A 23243-nucleotide genomic window follows, 5' to 3' on the forward strand; every position below is an offset into this window, starting at 1 on the left:
ACAGGGTGGAAGACCGTAGTTGTTGGGTGTGGGCTAAGTGTTCTGTATGTTGTATGCAAACTCTAGGAGAAACGGCCATTAAGGATGACGTGATCGGGGCGCCCGGGTGGCTCAGTCCACGAAGCGTCTGCCTTCGGCTCAGGTCATGATTCCGGAGCCCCGGGATTGAGCCCCGTGTCGGGCTCCCTGCTCGGCGGGGGGTCTGCTTCTCCCTCTCCCTCTGCTCCCCCTGCTCAGGCTCTCTCTGCTCACTCTCTCTCTATCTCAAATAAGTAAATAAAATCTTTAAAAAAAAAAAAAAAAAGGATGACATGATAGAAATGTTCTAGTAGGGCGCCTGGGTGGCTCAGTTGGTTAAGCGACTGCCTTCGGCTCAGGTCATGATCCTGGAGTCCGGGGATTGAGTCCTGCATCGGGCTCCCTGCTCAGCAGGGAGTCTGCTTCTCCCTCTCCTGCTCCCCCCTCTTGTGCTCTCTCTCTCAAATAAATAAATAAAATCTTTAAAAAAAAAAAAAAGAAAGAAATGTTCTAGTAACCAGAATGCTACACCCCTGCTGACCAGCTACACAAACTCCTATAAATGAAAGGAAAAAATTGATGAATGGTGTGTGTAGCCTCGTGGAAGCGTCCTATTTAGTGGTGAAACTGATAAACTAGATCAGTCCTAGCCTGTTGTAGCCCCTTCAGGCGGCCATAACAGAATCCCACAGACCGGGCGGCTTATCAATCACAGACCTTTGTTCCTCACAGTTGCAGAGGCTGGAAGTTCCTGGTCAGGATGCCACGTGGTCTCACTTGCTGGGGGCCCTTCTCTCTGGGGTCGCTTTGATAAGGACGCCGATCACATTCCTGAGGGATCCACCCTCCTGACCTAATCACCTCCCAGAGGCCCCACCTCCTAATGCCATTGCACGGGGGGGGGGGGGGGGGGGGGGGGGGGGGGGTTAGGACGTCAGCGTGTGAACTTTGTAGGACAGGCGGGGAACAGCAGGCCCAGGCCGGGAGACTCCATTTAAATCAGGGGTGGCTGACTGCTTCCCTATGGGTCAAATGCAGTCCAAAAAAGAGATTTAGTGGTTTTTTTCTTTTTAATTGATTACTAACATTTTTAAATGAGGGAATATTTATGTGCAGGGTTGTATTTCTGGGTTACTTCATTTTATTTTGTTTGCGTCTTTATACTTGAATTCCACGTCAGCAGTTGCCAATCCTAGCAGGATGCAGCTGGTAAATATCCCAATAACATCAGTAAGTGAGACTTAGGTCTAAACTATTCTAGGGCGCCTGGGTGGCTCAGTTGGTTAAGCGACTGCCTTCGGCTCAGGTCATGATCCTGGAGTCCCGGGATCAAGTCTCGCATCGGGCTTCCTGCTCAGCGGGGAGTCTGCTTCTCCCTCTCCCTCTGCCTCTCATGCTCTCTGTCTCTCATTCTCTCTCTCTCAAATAAATAAATAAAATCTTTAAAAAATAAAAAAATAAACTGTTCTAAATGAGGTGGGAAATCATCCAGGTCATTTCCCTGGGAAATGAAAAGTTGATTCATGATTTTTCTTTGAATGATTCACTCCACTCATCATAACTCTGGGGTAGAGAAAACCTGATGCATGTGGGGCAGCGTGCCAGGATCCCCAAGTATTCAGACTCTTGCTAACCAGTAGTCACTCTAGTGACAGTGACCCGGGTTTACCCCAGACCCACCTTCTGAATCAGAAGCCTGATAAAACAGCCCGAGAGCTGAGGGGAGAGCTGGAGGGAGCGCAGGGCTCAGGGCCAGTGGTTCCCTGCTGGCCCGCCTCATCTGAAGGATGCACACCTTTCTGTCCTCCCCACCAGCGATGCTGGCTCCTCACGGGGGCTCCCGCCAGCCACCAGCTCCAGTTCAGAAGGTATCGTCCTTGTTTTCATTACTGGGGGTCTACCGCGCAGCATAGAATAGAGATGGAACATACCTGGATCTGTAAAGGGTCACAGCATATCCAGTAATAAGATTATTATTAAATAAGGACGCCTGGGTGGCTCAGTCGATTGAGTGTCTGCCCTCGGCTCAGGTCGTGATCTCAGCGTCCTGGGATCGAGCCCCACGTTGGGTTCTCCACTCAGCAGGGAGTCTGCTTCTCTCTCTCTCTGTCTCTCAAATAAGTAAATAAAATCTTTTAAAAAGAATCGTTGATGTATTGTTATAGGAGTTAAATGTTTTCCATGGTATTTGGAGGAAGTTCATTAGGGTTTTTGGATAGTCTGGGAATGCATTTTGGTTTCCCCTGTTTAAGAGTGGGTTAGGAATGCCTGATACTCAATATTTACTGTCCAAAGCTTTGAGGGACAGTTTGGATTATAACACAAGAATCATAACTGGTGCAGCTTCTGCAGGTCAAAGGTATGACTGAAGGTGACACTCTGGAACTGAGGGCAGCGAGCTACAGCCTTTGGCCTCCTATTCTTTGTAGTTAAAAAAAAAAAAAGTTAGAATTCCAGCAGGTATCATCATTTACATTGTCTGGTTGCTTTCCCTACAGCGACAGTTGAACAAAGCCCAAATAAAGCCTATGCTCTGGGGCCCTTTCCAGGACAGTTTGCTGACTCTGCTGTAGGGCTAAGCCAACAGACAAATCATAAAGAACCTTTGTGTCGCATGGTCTCCATCCTGTGGGTCATTGAAAATCATTGTTTTGAGCAATGGCTGAGACTTCCTACATTTGTAAGGAGACAACATGGGGCGAATGGATTTTAGAGGGTGAGACTCAAGAATTAAAGAGTTAAGGGTCTGGGACACTGGCCTGTGAGGTCAGCGGGGACTGAAGAGTGACCACGGGATGTGTCCGCAAGTCTTTATTTCCCTGGCGCGTTTTCTTAGAACTGCTTTATTGAGAGATGGTTCACATACCTGCAGTTTGCCCACTTGATGTGCGATTCAGGGCGCCTGACTGGCTTAGTCGGTGGAGCGTGCAACCCTTGATCTTGGGGTCATGAGTTTGAGCCCCACGTTGGGCGTAGAGATCACTTGAGTGAATGAATGAATGAATGTTTTTCAAGTGTACGGTTCAGTAGTTCCAGTGTAGTCAGAGTTGTGCAGCTGTCACCACCAACACATTTGGAACATTCATCTCCTGTGTCTGTTAACAGCTCTCCTTTCCCCTTCCCAGACCCTAGGCAAGCGCTAACTTACCTTTAGTCTCCATAGAGTGTCCTGTTCTGGACGTTTCGTATAATCGCACCAGACCTACGTGGCCTTTGGTGACTGGCTTCCTTCACCTGGCGTCATGTGTCCAAGGGTCACCAGAGGTATGGGCTGTGTCAGCACTTCGCTCTGGTATTGGCAAATCGTGCTCCTTCTGTGACAGCCACATTCGTTGTCCATCCATCAGCTGATGGGTGTGGGGTTGTCCCCGGTGATGTTTTTAGTGGAGTGGTTTGATAAAAATGAGTTTGCTGGGGGGTGAAGAAGAACAAAGGTACAAGAGCAGAAAAGAGTGTTGGTGACCTTTTCAGAAGGCTTCACTCTGAAGGGAAGGAGAGAAGATCCCCAAAGAACATGTTCCAGAAAAGAATGGGTGGGTTGGTTTTCAAAGATAGGGTAGCTTTGTGCAGGTAAAATGTCGATAAAGAGCCAGGTGAGAGGGATGGCTTAGCAAGCTGGGAAGACACAGCCAGGGACTGGCGAGCTGCCATGCTCCACGAGAACTGTCTGCGTGGCCTGGCGTCTAGCCGGCACGGGGCTGGTTCAGGGATTCACGTGCACGACGTAGGTCTCGATCGGTTTGGTGGCTGGTGACTACAGTGTGGAGCAGCTCTGAAGACCAGATGGAGGCGTTGGCTTCAGGTGTCCTGAGCAAGGAAGGTGGGCAGGGGTGGTCTCTGTGTGGACTGGGTGAGTAAGGAAGGTCAGAAGGCGTGGGAGCCTGGCTGATGGAAGGATGAAAGCCAGCCTGAGGAGTCGGCCCTTGGTGCTTTGGCATCCAGAGAGACTGCGGGGAGTGGCCGTGTGGGAGGAAGATCAAAGAAGACGGGGTGTTAGAAGGGAAGGAAGTGTATCAAGGTCAAGAGGTGAACAGTGACCCCCTGCTATGAGGTTGGGAGGGTGGGGACCGTGAGCGACACAGTGGTGCCCACTACATTGACGTCAAGCCAAGGGGTAAATGGAATGCGTGCTATTCATGGACTCAGTATGTAGGAATTGTGATTAATGAGTATCATCCTTAAGTAAGTAATTAAGGAGTTAATGTTGCTATTGTCATTGTTTTCTGTGAGAATTAATCAGAACTATCATCATTTTCAGCTGTATAGTAAAATTTCTTACAGATCAGATTTGTAGCTCTGTTCTCTGTACCTATGAAACAGACCTGCCATTGTTCACCTTGGAGTTGCCCATTTGAGAAGCAGCGTACAAATCAGTGTCTGCAAAGCAGATCATGCTCTGACTTTTAAAAAAATAAATGAATAGATTGATAGATAACAGCTTTTTTGAAATATAATTCACATTCCATAAAATTCAGCCTTTTAAAGTGTACCGTTCGGTGGTTTTTAACATGTTCACGGAGGTGTGCAGCCATCACCGCTGTTTAGTTTCAGGACGGTTGCATCATCCTGGACAGGAGAACTCTTTGCACATCAGCAGCTGTTCCCCTCCAGCCCAGCCCTGCCAGCCCTAGGCCGCCACTCATCTACCGTCTCTGTGGATTTGTCTGTTCCGGACATTTCATAGAAACAATTCATGGCCTTTTGTGACTGGTTTCTTTGACTTAACAGAATGTTTTCAGGGTTCCTCAACATCGTAGCATGTGTCAGAACTTCTTCTTTATAGCTGAATGGTATTCCATTGTGTGGATATAAGACATTTTGTTTATGCATTCATCCATCAATGGACATTTGGGTGTTCCCACCCTTTGGCTATTATGAATAATGCTGCTATGAACATTTGTGTACCGACCTTCCCTGACTTAGGATGGGGTTACATCCCGATAAAAACCCATCGTCAATTGAAAATATGAGATGTTGAAAATGCATTTCACACACCTAACCTAGCAAACATCACAGTGTAGCCCAGCCCACTTTAAGTGTGCTCAGGGCGCTCACATTAGCCCACAGTTGGGCAAAGTCATGTAACACGAAGGCTATTTGACAGTAAAGTGTCGAATATCTCCTGGAATACACGGCACGCTGTCCTGAAAGTGATGGACGGGACGGCTGTGTGGGTGCAGACGGCTGTCGGTGTATCGGCCATGGCCCCTCGCGATCACGTGGCAGCTGGGAGCTGCGGCCCCCGCCCGGCATCCCGGGGGGAGGATCAGACCGCGCATCGCTAGCCCGGGAAGAGATCCACATTCAGAACTCAGAGCACAGTTTCTGCTGAGTGTGTATCGCTTTCGCACCATCATGAGGTCAAAAAATCCTGAGTTGGGGTCCCCATCTGCACAAGGTTTTGTGTGGACATATGTGTGCATTTCTCTTACCCGAGAGAAATCTGTACCGAGGATTGGAAGTGTGGACTCGTGATTCTGCCGTCAAAGTGTTTACAACCTTTTACGGTCCCACCAGCAATGTTTGAGGGTTCCGGTTTCGCCACACCTTGCCAACACTTAAGATTGTCTGTTTAATGTCTTTATTTTACTTACTTTCTTTATTTTTATCTTTTTTCTTAGAACCGTCCTGGTGGGTGTGAAATAGTATCTCATTATAATGAGCTTTTGATTTCCCTGATGACTAGCGATGTTGGGCATTTTTTGTGTGCTTCATGTTTTCTGTGCAGAAAGGTCCCTTCAAGTCCATCGTCCGTTTCCTAAATTGAGTTGTCTTATATTAAGTCCTTTATATATTCTAGTTTCAAATCCCTTATCACCCTCATCATGATTTGCAAGTATTTTCTCCCATTCTGTGGGTTGTCTTTCACTTTCTTGATAGTGGCCTTTGAAGCTCCAGAGTTTTTAATTTTAATGAAGTCTTAATGCATTTATTTTTCTTTTGTTGCCTGAGCTTTTGCAGTCTTATCTAAGAAACCATGGTCACACGGTTTTAATCCAGGGTCACAGAGATTTACACCTGTATGTGTTCTTCTAAGAGTCTCATAGTTTTAGTTCTTATATTTAGGTCTTTAATCCATTTTGACCTAATGTTTTTATGGTATGATTAAGGATTTTATTTTATTTTTAAGTTTTCAGGGGCCAGATAAGCTCCTTTCTTTCCAGTTACACATCATTTTGAGTTAATATTTGTAGATGGTGTGAGTTAGGGGTCCCACTTGATTCCTTTGCATGTGGGTATCCAGTTGTCCCAGCACCATTTGTTAAGAAGACTGACCTGGTTCCTTTGTCAGGAATCAGTTGACCGTGAATGTAAGGGTTTATTTCTACTCTCAGTTTTGTTTCATTGACCTCTGTGTCTAGCCATGCGCCCGTGTGGCGTTGTTTTGATTACCTGTGTAGTCAGTATTGTGTGTGTATTTGTTAATGACAAATGGTAATGGAGCCCCAGGCCTAACAGCGCAGAGGGGTGGTGGAAGGGAACCGGTAGGTCCTCAGTATAAAAATCATACCCCTTTATTTGTATCTCTGAGATGCACGGATGGAGGCTCATTATCATTCATTTGTTCTGATTCCAAATGTTGCTACTTTAATAGTATAGACTCTAAGTGTTGCTCAAGTTTAGAAATGGGCTCTAACTTAACCTCATCATTGTGTACATATGTTTCTTTAGGCTCTCCTTGTCATTTCAGAGACAAATTTCAGACATTGGCTTGGTGTTAAATTCCTTAACATAACTGTCAAACAGATCATTTTCTACTTTAATTCATTTAAAGACATAACCTGTCTCTCCCACCTGAAGCCGCCTGCTGGCTTTGGTGTCCCTTCTCCACGAGATGCCGTCTCTCCCTGGCAGTGGTCCCTGTGACTCAGCTTCAGCTCCTCCCGGACGAGAGTACGTTTCATAACCCATTTCATGAAAATCTTTGAAATGATGCACTAGTTCTTTCTATTAAGGTGAGCCCAAGAATCTCCTAAATTAATAGTAATAAAATTAAATTTTAAAATAATAATGATGAGCCTCTATTTTGCTAGACTAAACTGAGATACCCCCTTAAATCTTTTAAGTATTTATTTTTTATTTATTTAAGTAGTCTCTACCCCCAGCTTGGGGCTTGAACTCATGACCCCAAGGTGAAGAGTGGCACACTCCACTGACTGAGCCAGCCGGGTACCCCTGAAGAAACCCCTAAATTCAGTGGTTCTCACACATGTGGTTAGAGACAACAGAGGAAGTGGGTGTGTTTGCATGAGTTAAATCTTATTAAAATTTGGCATTATTTTTTCTTCCTGAATGTATAAATTGTCCAATCTTGATTAATATAGAGACAAGATAATTAGACGGTCCTGGTTCACTGAAGTTTTCTGGCCAGTAGTTATGTAAGTTTGGTGAGGATAAGCTCGTTTTCCCCTCCGTTTAAGGATGTGCTCCCAGCTGCAGACACCGTGAGGAGGCGGTTCCATCGTGGCGTCCTAGAGGCTCAGAGCAGATAATAGATCGCTCTTACTCCTCTACTTCAGAATACGTATCCTCTGTACCAGATTCCAGGGAGGAGAATTTGGGATCTACACCTTTCTCCTAAAAATGAAGTTTATGTAAATTGTTTCTCAGTAAAGCTCTTTGAAGTAGTGAAGGTTAGACAGAACCAGTAACAAAACTCTGGTTACAGGAGGGTGGTAGATAATTTAGTTCCATGTATTGAAGATTTTCCTTATATAATTTTCTGCATTTTCTGGAAATTCTTAAGGGAATACTAGTTTCTAAAACATCTGATTATTATCTGGTTACAAATGGTTAAACTTTGTACCAACATGTCAAAAATTGTCCAGATCTTAGTGAGCGTGACAGTATAGCCCTAATAGTGTGGTATCTGCACGTTAAATCCTTAGGGGAAGAAAATTGTGTATTGATTGATTATGATATTTATTGGGTCATAATGTATTTAAATTTTCTTTAATGCATATGTTAGTGATTGTTTACTGTGATAAAGTGCAAAGAGGTCTTCAAGAGCAATCCTACATAAAAGAATTACCTCATGTCACTGGTCACTTCTCAGTTAGAAGTTCCATTAGCAGATGATTCCTGCTGCTGGTGTGGGTCGTGATTGCATTTTATCGCCTGTAAATCAGGCTTGAGACAGGGAATAAATAAACATCTCAAGGATGTGGTAATGTCAACTTGAACTTTTTTTTTTACAGATAGAAGCACCTAGGTCCATTTAAGCCAATTAAGTTCAGAAATTTATTGAAGGAAATCTTTTATCATATTTGAATTCTATTTGAAAATGGCTTTTTCCCCCCTTGCTTCAGAATATTGATTTAATTGGAACAGGATGCCTATAAATAGATTATTTGATAATATCTTGGTCATGTATTTACAATTTTTAATTAGCAGACCCTGAAACTTCCATGTGGCTTATAATTTTGTATTTTAGTAGAATACAGGTACACTTAATGTAGCAGAGAGTGTAATAGTTAACAGTTTATCCTGAGATTTTTTTTTTAAAAGATTTTATTTATTTATTTGAGAGAGAGAGAGAGAAACAGCACGAGAGGGGAGAGGGTCAGAGGGAGAAGCAGGCTCCCCACTGAGCCAGGAGCCCGATGTGGGGCTCGATCTCAGGACCCTGGGATCATGACCTGAGCTGAAGGCAGTCGCTTAACCGACTGAGCCACCCAGGCGCCCTACCCTGAGATTTTTGAGACTTGGGAAAATTTATTCTTTTATATTATTAGAGTCCTTTTGTAAAATGCTCACTGAATTTGCTGAGCCTTTGAAAGTGTAGATTGAAGTGAGTACTAGTGATTTAAGTTACCTTGGTCTGTAAATGGCAAAGCTGCTCTTTTATAATATCTTGTTTTGAACTCTCAAACTCATTAAGGGTCAGTGTAATTGAGCTTCTTCATCTGATTATCATTGGACTAAGTGCTCTTGTCTCTAAAGTTAATATATCTTTTCCCCTAGATTTTTTAAACATAATATTCAGCAAATAGTTGATCATTCTGTGCTTAGCACAAGCTTTCCAATCAATGTTAAGACTTTTTTACTTTGATGTCAGCAAATTTCACAAGCAAGCTTTCTCTGAATCTCCCAATTATCCACAGTGGATGGTTCATTATGAGTTTGCTCTTGTTGACCTTCAACTTTTTTTGGAAGCAGAAAAATCAAAGACCATAATAACTTACAAGTGGTTACTTTTATCGGACTCTTGCCCCTTCTGAGGATCGCGCTGGCCTTCACAGCTCCCTGATACTCACGGTTTACAGTCTTTCCCTTTAACAACCAAGTGCTCACCCTTCTGCAGATTACTCCTCCCATCAGTCAAGGCCATAGTTTCCTAAGTTCATTTTATTTCTTCAAAATTATATGTGAAATAAAAGTAAGTTAGATTGTATGGTAAAAATAACAAGTATGTTCCAGAATTCAGTTGATTCCACTCCTAAAAATATCATTGTAGTTTTAGCCCCTTTGAGATATTTACCAAAACTCTTTCTGCTCCTGAATAAAGTAGAGCTTGCTTACTATTGAGATATCCCTTGTCATAAATTTTAAGCACTCCCAAACACTAGGTAAACGCAGATCAGTATCCTTATATTGAGGCCATTTTCCTGGGAAGTAGTGTTGGAGAGAAGACCCAAGGGGATGTTGGGATATGAGGGAGAGAGAGACAGCGGGGCTCTACAGATCTTGTTCTGAGAGCCAGAGGATAGAGGTATCGTCGACCACGGTGGGGAGACTTGGGAAGGGATGATGAGATGTTTGTTTTTCCTTAGGTCCTGAGGTGTCTGCTAAGTATGCAGTTGAATCTTTGGGCCTTGGGTTGAGGGGCGAGGTGTGAGCTGAGCCATCAGGTGGTACTTGAGGTGGTGAGACTGGGCGGTGTCACCCAGGGAGTGAGTGTAGCTAGAGAAAAGACAGCACTGAAGAACTGAGTCCTGGGCCAGGTTGAGGGTTCAGAGACTGCAGGAGAAGGTAGCCACCGAAGGTCAGGAGAAGCCGCTGGAGACGCAGGGAGCAAACTAGGCAAGTGTGGTATTTCCGAGGCCAAATCAAGACAGTGTTTCAAGGGAGAGAGAATGACGAATAGTGCCGGCTGCTATTCATATGTCAGGACAATAAAGGCTGAGAAGTGAGCATTCACGGTGTGTCCAAGAAGCTTGCCTGGAGGGCGGAGGCCAGAGCCCCAGCACACGGAAGCAGTGTCTTCCAGAAATACCTTATTATGTACCAGATCCTGTTCCTCTGTGGCTGCATCCCAGCAGAAGTACGTACGTAGATCTGCCAGCATATGTGTATAAGAATGGCTACAGTAACGCTACGTTATACAACCCCAAACTGAACTGCCCAGATGCCCTTCAGAGGTACGGCCGGTAATAAATTGTGGGATATTTACGTGGACTACCGAATGACCAAACCACAACTATTCACAACAACGTGGAAGAACGGCACAGACCTCATGTGAGTAAAAGAAGGAGTACATTCTGTCGGACTCCGTTTATATAAGCTCAGAAACAGGCAAAACTAGTTTCTGTTGTTGGGCATCAGATCCTTTCTCCTTGGGGGGCGGGGGGGGGGTGCTGGTAACTTTTTCTTCCCGGGACTGAGTGCTCTGACGGAGTGGGTCCGCACTCAGGACTGGGGCACTCCGCTGCAGCCGACTTCTGCGTGGTTACAGGAGGAAAGGGTTGGCGGGTGGGACAGCTCTTGAGTGTTTCTGTAAAGAAAATCTCAGCAGTAGCTGAAGTGTGGGCCCGATGGAGCTGACCTGTTGTTTTCAAGAAGAGAGCAGGCATGCACGTTTGCTGCCGTGTCTGTGCAGCAGGGACACTTGCTGGAGGAGCGTCCTAGAGAAGGTGGCCGGCAGGCGCATGGGCAGTTTGTGCGGGAAGCGGAGGCCGAGTGTGGGGCACGGTTGTGGGAGGTGGGAGCCCACGAGCTGTCCTTCTGAGCGCGTCCACTGTCCTGAGCAGTAGGCAGCCTTTGGCCGGGTGAAGGTGGGGAGCAGCGGTGAGATGAGGAGGAGGCAGGGGTCTCAAAGGGTGGCTCCCAGAGCGGTGGTAAGGGTGCTGCATGGGGCTTGTCAGTCAAGCCTTTTCCTGGACTCTGCCCCGGCCTGCTGGGCCCGGAACTGTGGGGTGGGTCCCTGCTGAGTGTGAGGATTGCCGGGCCAGGGAAACCCAGCAGGACTGCCGGCCGGCCTCAGGCCCTCGAGGCTGGCAGCATCGTTGCAGGGGAGCGGGGGGGGGGTCCAGGCACAGACGCAGGTGGGCGGCATGTTGAACCTGGGCGAGTATTATAAAGGGCGAGCTGGGTACAGGGGAATCGAGGGCACAAGAGGTGAGTACAGCCATGAACTTCTAAATCTGGGCTGTGGAGAGGAGGCTCTTCATGAGGATCAGAGGGCAGGGCAACAAGAAGGTGACAGGACGAGGTGTGGCGTCATTGGCCATGGGGGCCGCATGGGCTGGGCAGGAAGGAGCCAGAGTGTGGGGTGATTGAAATCAGATCAGGGAGGGGCACTCGGTTACCTGCAGCAGTGGTTCCAGGACAGGCCTGAAGACTGGGTGCCTGGGCGGGCAGAGGACCGCAGGGGCAGAGCGACGGAAGGGCACACGGGAGTGGACGGCAGATGGCCACGGGGTCAGGTCAAGGGCAGGCAGCTGGCAGCCGTGGGAGGGACTGCAGTGGCTACTCTGGCCCAGCAGCAGGCGAGTCACAGCCAGGGACGGGGGGGCAGGTGTGGTGTGAAGTGGCAGTGAGAAACGGGGAGGGGTCCCTACCTCACTCGTCCCACCGGTGCAGGAGTGCGACCGAGCAAACAGCTACCACAGGAGAAGGGTGCTGAGGGGTACAAAGAGCACAGCACTCGGGGGCGCCTGGGTGGCCAGTCAGTGAAGCATCCAACTCTTGATTTCGGCTCAGGTTATGATCTCAGGGTGGTGGGATCAGCCTGTGTCGGGCTCCCACTTAGCAGAGTCCACTTTTCTCCCTCTGCCCCTCCCCATGCTCTGTCTCCCCCTCTCTCTCTCTCAAATAAACCTTTAAAAAAAAAAAAAGCAGCATAGCACAGCCCATCCTGCAAACAGTGCTGAATGTTGCAGTATTGTCAGGAATAATACGGTTTCTTAGAAATGAAACCAAGAACACAAAAAGAAAAAAATAGGTTGCATTTCATCAAAAACTTTTTTGCTTCAAAGAACACCATCAAGAAACTGAAAGGCCGGGGCGCCTGGGTGGCTCAGTTGGTTAAGCGACTGCCTTCGGCTCAGGTCATGATCCTGGAGTCCCGGGATCAAGTCCCGCATCGGGCTACCTGCTCAGCAGGGAGTCTGCTTCTCCCTCTCCTGCTCCCCCCTCTTGTGCTCTTTCTCTCTCAAATAAATAAATAAAATCTTTAAAAAAAAAAAGAAACTGAAAGGCCAACCCACCAAAAGGAGAAAGTATTTGTAAATCATATTGGATAAGAGATTTGTACTAGGATATAGACAGGACTCCGTAATAAAAAGACAAACTAATTTTAAAATGGGCAAAGGATCTGAATAGATACTTCTCCAAAGAAGATAAATAAATGAGCAATAAGCACATGAAAAGATGCTCACCATCATTAGTCATCAGGAAAATGCACATCAAAACCACAGTGCAAGACCACTCCACGCTCAGGAGGACGGAAAGAGTCACAAAGACCGATAATACCCAGTGCTGGCAAGGAAGTGGAGAAATTGGGCTGCCCCCCACGTGAATGTGAGACAGTGCGGCCCTCGGGAAAACGGGCTGGACAGTCCACGGGTACACAGTGACCTTCTGACTCAACCAACCTATGTTCGGCAAGAAGTGTTCCTGTAGCGTTCTCTACAACAGCGTAAAGGGAGCGATGAGTCAGATGTCTGTCTGCTGACGAAGAACAGAATCGGTCTATCCATCCTACAGGAGTTGATGTGGCTACGGAAAGGAATGAAGTCCTGACAGCCGCTATGACCGCCGGACAGAACAGGCCCCGTGAAGAAAGCGAATCACAGAAGGTCACCGTTACAGGATTCCGTCTCTCTGAAATGTCCAGAGAGGGAAATCTGTGAAGTGAGAAAGTAGATTAATGATCGTCCCAGGCTGGGAGGGTGGGAGAAATGAGGACCACGAAGGGGTAAAGGGTTTCTTTTGGGGGAGATGAAAATGTTCAAAAATGAATTGTGTTGATGGTTGCATAACTCAGTCACAGTAAGAGCCATTGAATTGTTCGCTTCAAATGGGGTGAATTGTCGGGTATGTGAATCATATCTTAATAAAGCTGTTACCAAAAAACAGTGTGATGCAGTGATTTTGCAAGAGCCACAGGGGTCAAAGGAGTCAGCGGAAGGAGAGCTCGATCGGGGGTGGAGTTTTCGGGTGTGGTCCTTTTAGCCGGAAGGAGCTGGAGGGGTCCTGTGTCTCCTCACCTTGTGGAGAAGGTTCTCGGCACCTGGCCATGACCAAGTTATTTACCCTGGAGGGACGTCCGTAACCTCAAATTTCAAGGGCGGTAGTGTGACAGATTTCCGTGTATATTTTATTATCCTGTGCGGTAGAAGAATCTTCAAACCTGAGAAACGTTTCCTTTTAGTTAGTGAACTGGTTCTGCCGTGTGGGGTCCCTTAACCGGGCCTCGGCGTTCTTCTAAACTCCTGATAAATCTTGCAGAAGCAGGACGTAACAACTGTCCTGAAACTCCCAGGTAGCTGCTGCTTGCGGTGTGTCGCTTTGGCGAGCCCTTTTGGTTCTTGATCTTCCAGAAGTGCCTGTGCGGGCGGGGCGGGCGGGGCGGGCGGAGCAGGGGAGCCGCGTCCCGCGTGGAGCGGGAGCCTGGGAGCGCGGTAAGGGCGCCCACGGCCGGAGCCTCAGCGCTCGGCTCGTCAGACTCCCTCCCTCCCTCCGCGCCACAGCCTCCCTTCTGCACGCGCCACGAGAACAGGACCGAGAGGTGAACTGTCGTCTCCCACCCACCCAGCCTCCCCCACGGGTTTTCTGAAGAACTGTTTCTTTGTTGTTTTGTTTTTTTAAAAGATTTTATTTTATTTATTTGACAGAGAGAACGCGAGAGAGGGAACACAAGCAGGGGGAGCGGGAGAGGGAGAAGCAGGCTTCCCGCCGAGCAGGGAGCCCGATGCGGGGCTCGATCCCAGGACCCTGGGATCATGACCTGAGCCGAAGGCAGACGCTTAACGACTGAGCCACCCAGGCGCCCAAGAACTGTTTCTTTAAACTAAAGCTGTCAAAGCATTAAGTGCAGATCATCAGTTGCTGCGAACAAGAAAAGATCTGTCCTCGGGGAAGCCTTTGCTTCGGGCCCTGGTGGGTGGTGAGGCCAGCAGCGCCCCGCTCGGCCTCCCGCGCCCCGGGTGTGAGCGGAGAGCGCGCCCCTGCCCGTCCTCCGGAGCCGCTGGTGTGAGCGGAGAGCGCTGGGGGACAGGAGTGCGGCCCAGGCGCTCTGCTCGCTGCCCCCGGAGCCTCTGTGGGGAGGACGAAGGCAGGGCCAGCCCTGCTGTGGAGCTTCAGGTTCAGTGATGCCTTTTCTCCAAACACCAGAACCTCTGGACCCTGCTCAGTTGGGCTTGCTGGACATTCGCTGAGTCATGAATGGACAGAGTCACTACTTATTTTGGGGTTTTGTTTTTTTTTTGGGGGGGGTTTAAAGATTTTATTTGTTTGTTTGTTTGACGGAGACGGGGGAGAGCCCACAAGCCCAGGGAGTGGGGCAGGGACAGAGGAGCCCGATGCCGGGCTCGATCCCAGGACCCTGGGATCATGACCTGAGCCGAAGGCAGATGCTTAACGACTGAGCCACCCAGGCGCCCCGAGCCACTATTTGAAGCAGCACTGTAGGGTGCCCAAGAGTGTGAGGGAGTGTGGAGCTCGAGGGGCTGTCTCGCCGAGGTGGGTGGTGACCGCGCACGGGAGACCCATGGGAACGCGGGGCATTGCCTCCTACCACCGTGACATTCAGTGTCGCTGCCGCCGGGTTGACCAAAGCAGCGAGCCGTGTGGAAAGACCTCTGGGGGAGGACTGTGAAGACCCAGGGGTTTGAAATGAATCGTGACACACATGTAGTTTTGCATAACCTGAAGTGTCTCAGGAGAAATGGGTTTTTGTGAACAAACTCACGGTTGTAGAATTCCAGTGTGGAAAGTAGTCCCTAGCACGTAGTTGGCACTTAATAAATGTCTCTTGAATGATTGGATGCCATATGTCGTGCATAGACCTGGGCGTTAAGGATGAGGGCTGTTTTCTGCCCTGTGGGAGCTTGTGGGCCTGAAGATCCACTGTAGTCCCAGTCGGACACCGTGTTTTCCACTCGTGGGTATGCATGTTGAAGCACAACTATTAAATAGCATATTACTATCAGCCCACATCCTTATGTTACATTTCTTTCTTATTTTTTTAAACTGCAGGGTTAGCATGATCTGAAATAATTAAAATTACTATCTTTTTGCTCAATTAGGGTGGCTTTAACATAAGACAACTCTGATATAGTTTTTAGATTAAGTTATAAATGTTCACTTTAGAACTACCTGAAGATTGATAGAGATGCATTTGAAAAGCATTATTTTTTTATTGATTCTTAATGTAGTAAATTACTGAAGTTATTTGGCAGCAAACAGAAATGGCCTCTCATGTGGTTCACATTTATTCTCCCGATAGTGCCACAATTTGCATTAATTGCATTGCGACTGCACTCACTTATATTAAAAGGCTTCTACTATAATTAATCCTTTTTATTTCAAATCATTTTGGCACAATTTCTAGCTATAAACACTCATAAAAGACAGACAGTTGAAAAATACGTTACAGGTTTTTTCCATATACCTATTGCAATTTTTTTCGTGACAAGTCGTTATTGATGTGCTTCTGGAACAAGTGTGCAACCGGCTGAGAATTAAGGCCAGTGTGAAAAATGCTAAGTGGATTATTTTGCATAAAAAATAGGCAGTTTTGAAATTGTATAATTAACCTGTGTTTAGAAAATACCTTGATTTATGCTTACATTTGTATCTCAGTTGCATACATTATGGAAATTTAATTTATAATCCATTTAGCTGATGCAATCATAGTTTTTAGTGCTATCATTTATTAGTGCTTGTATATTAAATGCTCTAAAGGTTTAAACCTGCCTTATGTAAAAAATTATACCTAGGCATTTACATTTTATGAGTCACAGTGGGATTTCTGTTTAAAATTCAGGTAGCTCTGATCTATTTAACGAATTTCACTGGTTTATTGTTACTAATGCAGAAGTGGCAAACGATGACCTTGTATATTGAACACCCCATGATTTACACTTCCAGTTTACTTTAAAGTCCACTGTACAAATGACACTGTTCTTCAGCACCTGGAATCAGTCATGGCGTCTGGCACAGAACGTTCTCCTTGGCTGTGAAGCCATCGTTCATTTAGAAGTAATGGGATTTTTAAGTGCTCCAGGTTAATAGTATTAGCCATTCTTAACTTTAAGCAAACTGTGGTTTTTCAAAACAACTCTTTCTTCGCGTTATCAGTAGATGAGTTAAGTGCTAGTCGCCATCTTATTGCTCATTCTCTCATTCAGAAGTCTTTTTTTGCCACGTTTTCAGAATTAATTGGATAATCGTTAGTCTTCAAATCAGAAATAAAAGCACGGGGACATAACACTTCAGTTTCCCTGGCAGAGAACATCTGGAGTCTTAGCTGGAAGGGGGATATTATGAAATACGTAGTTAACAGATGGCGAACCTGAAGTCCTCAGACGTGTTAACCTTGGGAAGAAGTGTTAATTCATACTGTCTGTCAGCGGCGTCCTGAGGCAAGAAGCCAGTGCACACTGGATGCTACTTTCAGGACCATGTTTGAGAGCTATTCTCTGGTTCCTTCCAGTCCTGTGAGTGGGACAGACTTTGAAGTGTGGGTCTCACTCAAGGTGAACCTGAGCATTCTCGGTGGCGTAGGAGGGACAGGGGAAACACTCATTCGAGGGTACGTTTTTTGGTGTGTTTAAGGATCAGTGGTTTACAGACTAGCGCCACCGCTGATTGCTGCCCGTGCGGAAGTGGCCCACATCCGGTGTGACCCAGCTGAGTAAAAACTGGCGGTGCCGGGAGCCGTGGGCAGGGCATGTTCACCCTACGTGAAGGGTGGCGCGGGGGCCGGAGGCTCGGAGGGCCGGAGCCCCTGCTCCCCGGAAGCTGTTCGTCTGCTGCATCGCTCGCACTGGTGTGTCTCACCAGAGCCTCGTGTCTCACGTCTCGCGTGTGTGGACGTGGTCGGGTGAATGGCCTCCTGGAAGAGGGGCTTCTGAAGTCGCGGTCTCACGGCCGAGCGACTACTCCTGGGATTACAGTTTGTTTTATGGCGGTGTTCCGGGAGCAGCGTGGTGGCACTTGGATCTTTCAACGGTGACTTAAAGAAAAGCTCTGAATACATCCGTAGCACAGCTCATTGAGTACTTTCTGAAGCGGGGCTCCCCCGCCATCCCCCCAAAAGAGAAGGGTTTGTGAGAATGTGTGCCTGAGGCTCTGCCTCCAGCTCCCCACCTACCGAGTGGGGGTGGCGACTCCACTCTCCCTGTCATTGTCATGTCTCTGCAGACCACTCTTACTTTAGCAAAAATGGCCTCGGGCATGGAAATCCAGATTTCCCCTAGACTTCTGTAGAAGAGTGACTCTTGCCTTCCACTTAGGAGATCTTCCAGACAGGCCAGATGGAAGCGAGACAGCTGACGTGTGCTCAGCGCAGGGCCTGGCTCAGAGCTGGCATCGATACATAGTAGCTTAGGTTCATTGGAACAGTTTGACAGGACTTGTCGGGGCTTCCAAGGCCATCATCTGTTAGAAGAAAATAAGAACGTTTCTGAAAATTTTACAGCCCACTTCTGCTTCCTTGTTGCACTTTCTCTCAATCTAGCTTTCTGGTTGGTGTGTTGTGCAATCACTTCCACAAGGGCCCGGAGTGCGGAGGGAACATCTTCAATGTCAGAACTCTCTCAGAGCTGTACAGGAAATGGGAAATCAGACTAAGACCAACCTGTGCTTTGTGACATGGGTGCCCTTCCAGTCCCCCAAACTGAATAGAAAAATTCTTCATTGTTTGGGACAATCGCTCCTGAAGACAAAAACTCACTGTAACTTTCTGTTCCCCTCTACGTGAAAATCCCAAGCACTGATTGGAATACAACACGAATACTGTAGATAGTGCGTGTTTAAAATGCACTTTACAGCCTTAGGCCATAGGAGTATTTATCGTGCAGGATGAACCCTGACATCATGCTGGAAAACCTGTATCACTTGGCCCCTCTCTTCTCTGGATGGAGAATCGGGAGATTAATATAGTAATATAGTAATATTCACCAGCGCTTAATTTATCCAGTACCACCGGTCATCAGGGAAATGCAAATTAAAACCATAGTGAGATTCCCCACTGCACCAACCAGAATAACTAAACTTAAAAAAGACTGACAACGCTAATGATCAGTGAGGTTCTGGACCAGTTGGAACCTGCCTGTGTTGCTGGTCATGGTGGAAAATGGTTGCGTTTTGGAAAACAGCGTGTTGTTGCCTGATACAGCTAAGCGCACCTCATGCCCAGTGCTGCCCCTGTCAACGGGTCTGAAGTCTGTACTGGGAGAGGTGAGCATGGATCCACAGAAAGGCTCACGCTGACGGCCCAGCAGCTTTGTTTATCCTAGCCTCAAATGGGAGACAGCTCCACGCCCATCGTCAGGCCCAGGGCTGGAGATGATACACAGCCTCACGGAAAAGAACAGACAGTAACATAGGTGAATCTCAAAAGCATCCTGTTGTGGGGAGGCACACGCTGTCTGGTGCCATTGGTGGAGTCCTGGGGTGGCAGCTCGCCCGTGGTGACGGCCACGGGAGGGGCTGAACGTGAGGGCGGCTGTGGCTGAAGGTCATGAGGGAGCTCTCACGGGGAATTTGGGGAGGGGAAATGTTCTGTGCCTTCACCCGAGTGGCCACTGCATGGGTACAGTCAAATGTAATAATTCATCAAGCTGCACTCACAGGCTCTACGTTTTATCTGGCTCTGTGTAAGTCATCCTTCCACGTACACGAGTGAAGAGACAGTTACGCGCATGGCCCTTGGACACAAAGTAGGCAGGACTCAGAGTGGAGAGGCCCTCCTGTGGGCGTCAGCGCTGCCCCGCGCTAGCTCACCATGTCCGCCCGAGTGCCCGTGAGTCCCAAGGCCCAGTCTGTTCAGTTTAGAACAGGGCCTGTGGGCCAGGTCCAGCCTGCCCCCTGTTGTTGTGTGGCCAGTGTGCTAAGAGGGCTTTTTCCATCTGGTGGCCGAAAAAGCCTAAAGAATAGTATTTCTTGACATTGAGAATTACATGCAATCCAGCCCTGGTACACAGCTGCCCTCACTCGGCCCCGCCCTGTGTTCCTTTCTTGCTACAAAGGCCGAGCAGAGGAGTGGCCACCAAGCCAGTCCAGCCCACTGTTGTGGGTTGAATTGTGACCCCCCAAAAAATGAGGTTCCCTCCTGATCCCCTGTACCTGTGAACCTGACCTTATTTGGAAGTGAATCTTTGTGTATGAGTCATCGCGGGTTAGAGTGGCCCCCCAAATCCAATGACTGGTCTCTGTAAGAGAAAGGACAGGGAGACACACACACAGGGAAGACAGCCCCCCGAAGAGGCAGAGTTTGGAGTGACTCAGCCAAAAGCCAGGGGCCACCGGGTATGGCCGGCAAGATCAGAGAGGACAAGGGGGCCTTTCAGGAGGGTGTGCCCTGCTGCCACCTGGAGTTAGACTTGTGGCCTGCAGAACCTGAGGCGCCAGGTCTCGGGTGTTCTGAGCCCCCAGCACATGCTGCTTTGTTACAGCAGCTCTCGGGGACTCACGCCTACACAGCCCTCTACCAAAAACACGTGCCCACCTCTTGCAGCACAAAAGACGGGGCTCGGTACGCACGTTCTGTGAGGCAGCCCTAAAACGTGCTGGTGGTCTGCCCTAGAATTTGCGACACACTGAACGCATGCGTTGAATGGTTCACCTGGCCTAGCACAGGGTAAGTGCTCACCAAATATTAGCTTCCACCATCGTTGTCATTATGAAGAGGAAGTAGCTGCTGTCAGGATTCTGTTAAATCTCGAGTTGGACTTTTTTATTCGTAGGCAGTGTGAAAAAAGAATTCCTCTGAAATGCTAATCATTGCTCCTTGTTCTCATTTGAAGGCTCTCTATGAAAATATGCTGGTAGAATTGCCCTTTGCTGGCTTCTTCCTGTCCAAACTGCTTGGAACCAGCGCAGACGTGGACATCCATCATCTCGCCTCGTTAGATCCCGAAGTGTATAAGAATCTGCTTTTTCTCAAGAGCTATGAAGGCGACGTGGAGGAACTTGGGCTGAACTTCACTGTGGTGAACAATGACCTGGGAGAGGCACAGGTGAGGAGGCCCTTGGCCGGTTTGTTACTGATGCCAACTTCTCTTCCCACGGCGACGGGGAGGATTTCCTTCCGTGTGGAAATGCTTCAGTGCCTTTCCAGTGCGCTGAGGGTTAGACTTGGGGAGTGGGGGTGTCTGGAGACGCACGTGCCCCGGCCCCAGTCCTTTGTGACGGCTGTCCTCTGGGATTGTCTTCCTGGGGCAGCTGCTTGCCTGGCTCTCCGTCCCAGGGAGTGGCGGTTAGCACCTTCCCGACTAGAGCCCTGAGGGTCCCTGTGCCCCTCCGTTCCCTGCCCAGTCTCGGTGGACCTCGGGTGCTCGGACACCGATCGCTGGTCTCCATTATCAGTCTGGTTGGTCTTGCTGCCTTTATCCTTTAAAAAAAAAAATAAATAAACCCTACATGTTAGAGATTGAAACTGATTTTTTAAATGACAGCATTATTGGGGTGTAATTTGCATACGGTAAAATGCACACTTTAGAGGACGGCACGGGTCAGCACGTGCCCAGAATGGGCAGCCCTCACCAGCATCTCCGTTCGGGATGGTTTCGTCTCCCCAAAGAAACTGTGTGCGCATTAGCAGGTCCCTCCCACCCAGCGTAGGTGAGCACGATCTACGTGCTGTCTGCGCGTTCATCTACCCTGGACGCGGTCCCTAACTGGAATCTTACAGCCCGTGGCCTTTTGCGGCCGGCTTCATTCCCTTGTTGTAGGAGCCAGTACTCCATCCCTTCATCTGGCTGAGCGGCACCCCGTTGTATGGAGACGCCACAGTTTCTTTCTCAGCTGATGGACATTTGGGTTATTTCCACTCTTCAGCTATTATGAAGAATATGCTATGAACATTCTTGTACAACGTACTGAACTGTGGAAGAATTGATAACATCTGGGATTTACTTCCAGTATGATGAGAGCAGGGGCAGTGGGTGGAGGTAGAGATGAGCTAGATTGGCCATGAGGTGGAACTTGCTAAAATAGGCGGTCGGGGTGGGGGGCGGCATTTGGCATACTTTTTTGTCTACATTAGCATACATTCAGATGTTCCCGTAATTTACAAAACCTTTTTTAATGTATACCGACAAATGAAATTGAGGACCTTTGAGGTCGTAGTTGTTAATATCTCATTTTATCAGATTTTAAAGTGACCAGTGGCTTCTCTATTTTTGGTCTGTTTTGTGGGGAAAAACAGCTTTTCTGCTATTGTTACTAGATCAGTAATCTTTTCTGAATCTAGTAGTTGTATTTTAACTATAAAACGATTGTTACTGGGACGCCTGGGTGGCTCAGTTCTTAAGCGTCTGCCTTAAGCTCGGGTCATGATCCCAGGGTCCTGGGATCAAGTCCCGCATCGGGCTCCCTGCTCAGCGGGGAGTCTGCTTCTCCCTCTGCCTCTGCCCCTCCCCCTGCTTGTACTCTCACTCTCTCTCTCTCTCTAGCAAAGAGATAAATAAAACCTTTAAAAAAAATTGTTACCTTTAAACTTCGTAAATTTCTGTTATTACTTGGTTTTTAATTCAGGCTTTCAAAGGTCATCAGCTTTGCCAGCTTAAAAGTAACTTCATATTAAATCTATACTTAGTGTTTAGTCAAATCACCATTGATAATGCATTGATCCATTCAGGGTACTCCTTAACCTAATCCTCCAGGTTGTCAGCACTAACATTTTATTTTGATAAACACATGTACTGAACAAATTTGAGTTGATGCAATTTTGGTTATTTTTAAATCATATTACCTACTTGCCACTGTGCCTCATCTGTATTTTTTCATTCATTCATGAGACAGTGTTGCCACTCCGTACCAGCCATGATGCTGTCATGCATAGGAGGTTTTTTCTAAACTAGGAGAGCATACACATTCTAACAGGGGAGGCAGATGTGAGCGGTAGCTCAGCTCCAAGTAGGTCAGGGGAGAGCTACCTGGGAGAGACGCTGGGTGGGTGGAAAGGCGTTCACCAGGTAGGTGAGCACATTTAGAAGTGGCTAAGCTTAGGGGCGTGCAAGAGTAGGTAGACAGATGCCAGCAAATCTGGGCTTCTCCTGCCATCGTGGAGAACAGTTAAGAGGCCTTGGGCTTTAGAAAGGGTAAAGATGCACTCAGAAGGGGAACCGGTGTTTCATTCCATAGCTGGTTTGCAGTATTTCATTGCTTCAGGGTAAGAGGGCCTAAACCGGTGCATTTCAGAGCCAATAGGAAAATGAGTAACAAGAAAGCACTTGGGGGTGCCTGGCTGGATTGGTCAGTGGAGTGTGTGACTCTTGATCTCAGGGTTGTAGATTCGAGCCCCATGTTGGATGTAGAGATTACTTAAAAAAAAAAAAATCCTTAAAAAAGAAAGAAGAAAACCCTTGAGCCTTCCCAGGAAGCTGAGATTTTGATTCTGTGAGTCAGGGCAGGACCCAGGAGCAGCCTGCTTATTTCCTGGGTCAGGTGGTTCAGAATTCAGAGAAACCACAACTTGGGGGTTAAGCAATGAAAGAAGTTTTAACGAGAGAACGTCTGTCTGATCTTCATTTTTAAAGTTACGGTCTGTAGGTATAGGTCAGTATCTTGAGCGAAGTTGATTCTATTTGAGTCAGAGGAGGATGGGGCAGGCAGGGCATTCTTGCACTGAACTCCCTGTTCCCTCCCTTGTGCCCCGGTGCCCACCATTCTGCTTTGGGTCTCTGTGAGTTGGACGACTGTGAGGACCCCATCTAAGTGCAATCATATAGTGCTTGTCCTCTTGTGACGGGTTTATTTCACTGAGCTTGATGTCCTCCAAGTTCACCTGTGATGCAGCACAAGCCAGAATTCTTCCTCCTTGAGGCTGACGC

At 47.7% G+C, this 23243-nt stretch overlaps 1 protein-coding gene across 4 annotated transcripts in view; it reads left to right on the forward strand.

Moving 5' to 3' along the window:
• UBE3C (ubiquitin protein ligase E3C) overlaps positions 1-23243 on the forward strand; it is a 121153-nt gene that overhangs the window by 75730 nt on the left and 22180 nt on the right. For all 4 annotated transcript variants that reach the window (XM_036068701.2, XM_078059807.1, XM_078059808.1 and 1 more), the window contains exon 19: positions 20214-20426. In XM_036068701.2, coding sequence (XP_035924594.2) covers positions 20214-20426 — 213 coding nt within the window. The remainder of the gene's footprint in view (positions 1-20213; positions 20427-23243) is intronic.

Source organism: Halichoerus grypus, chromosome 12 (assembly GCF_964656455.1).
Source record: "Halichoerus grypus chromosome 12, mHalGry1.hap1.1, whole genome shotgun sequence".
NCBI classification, from domain to species: Eukaryota; Metazoa; Chordata; class Mammalia; order Carnivora; family Phocidae; genus Halichoerus; species Halichoerus grypus.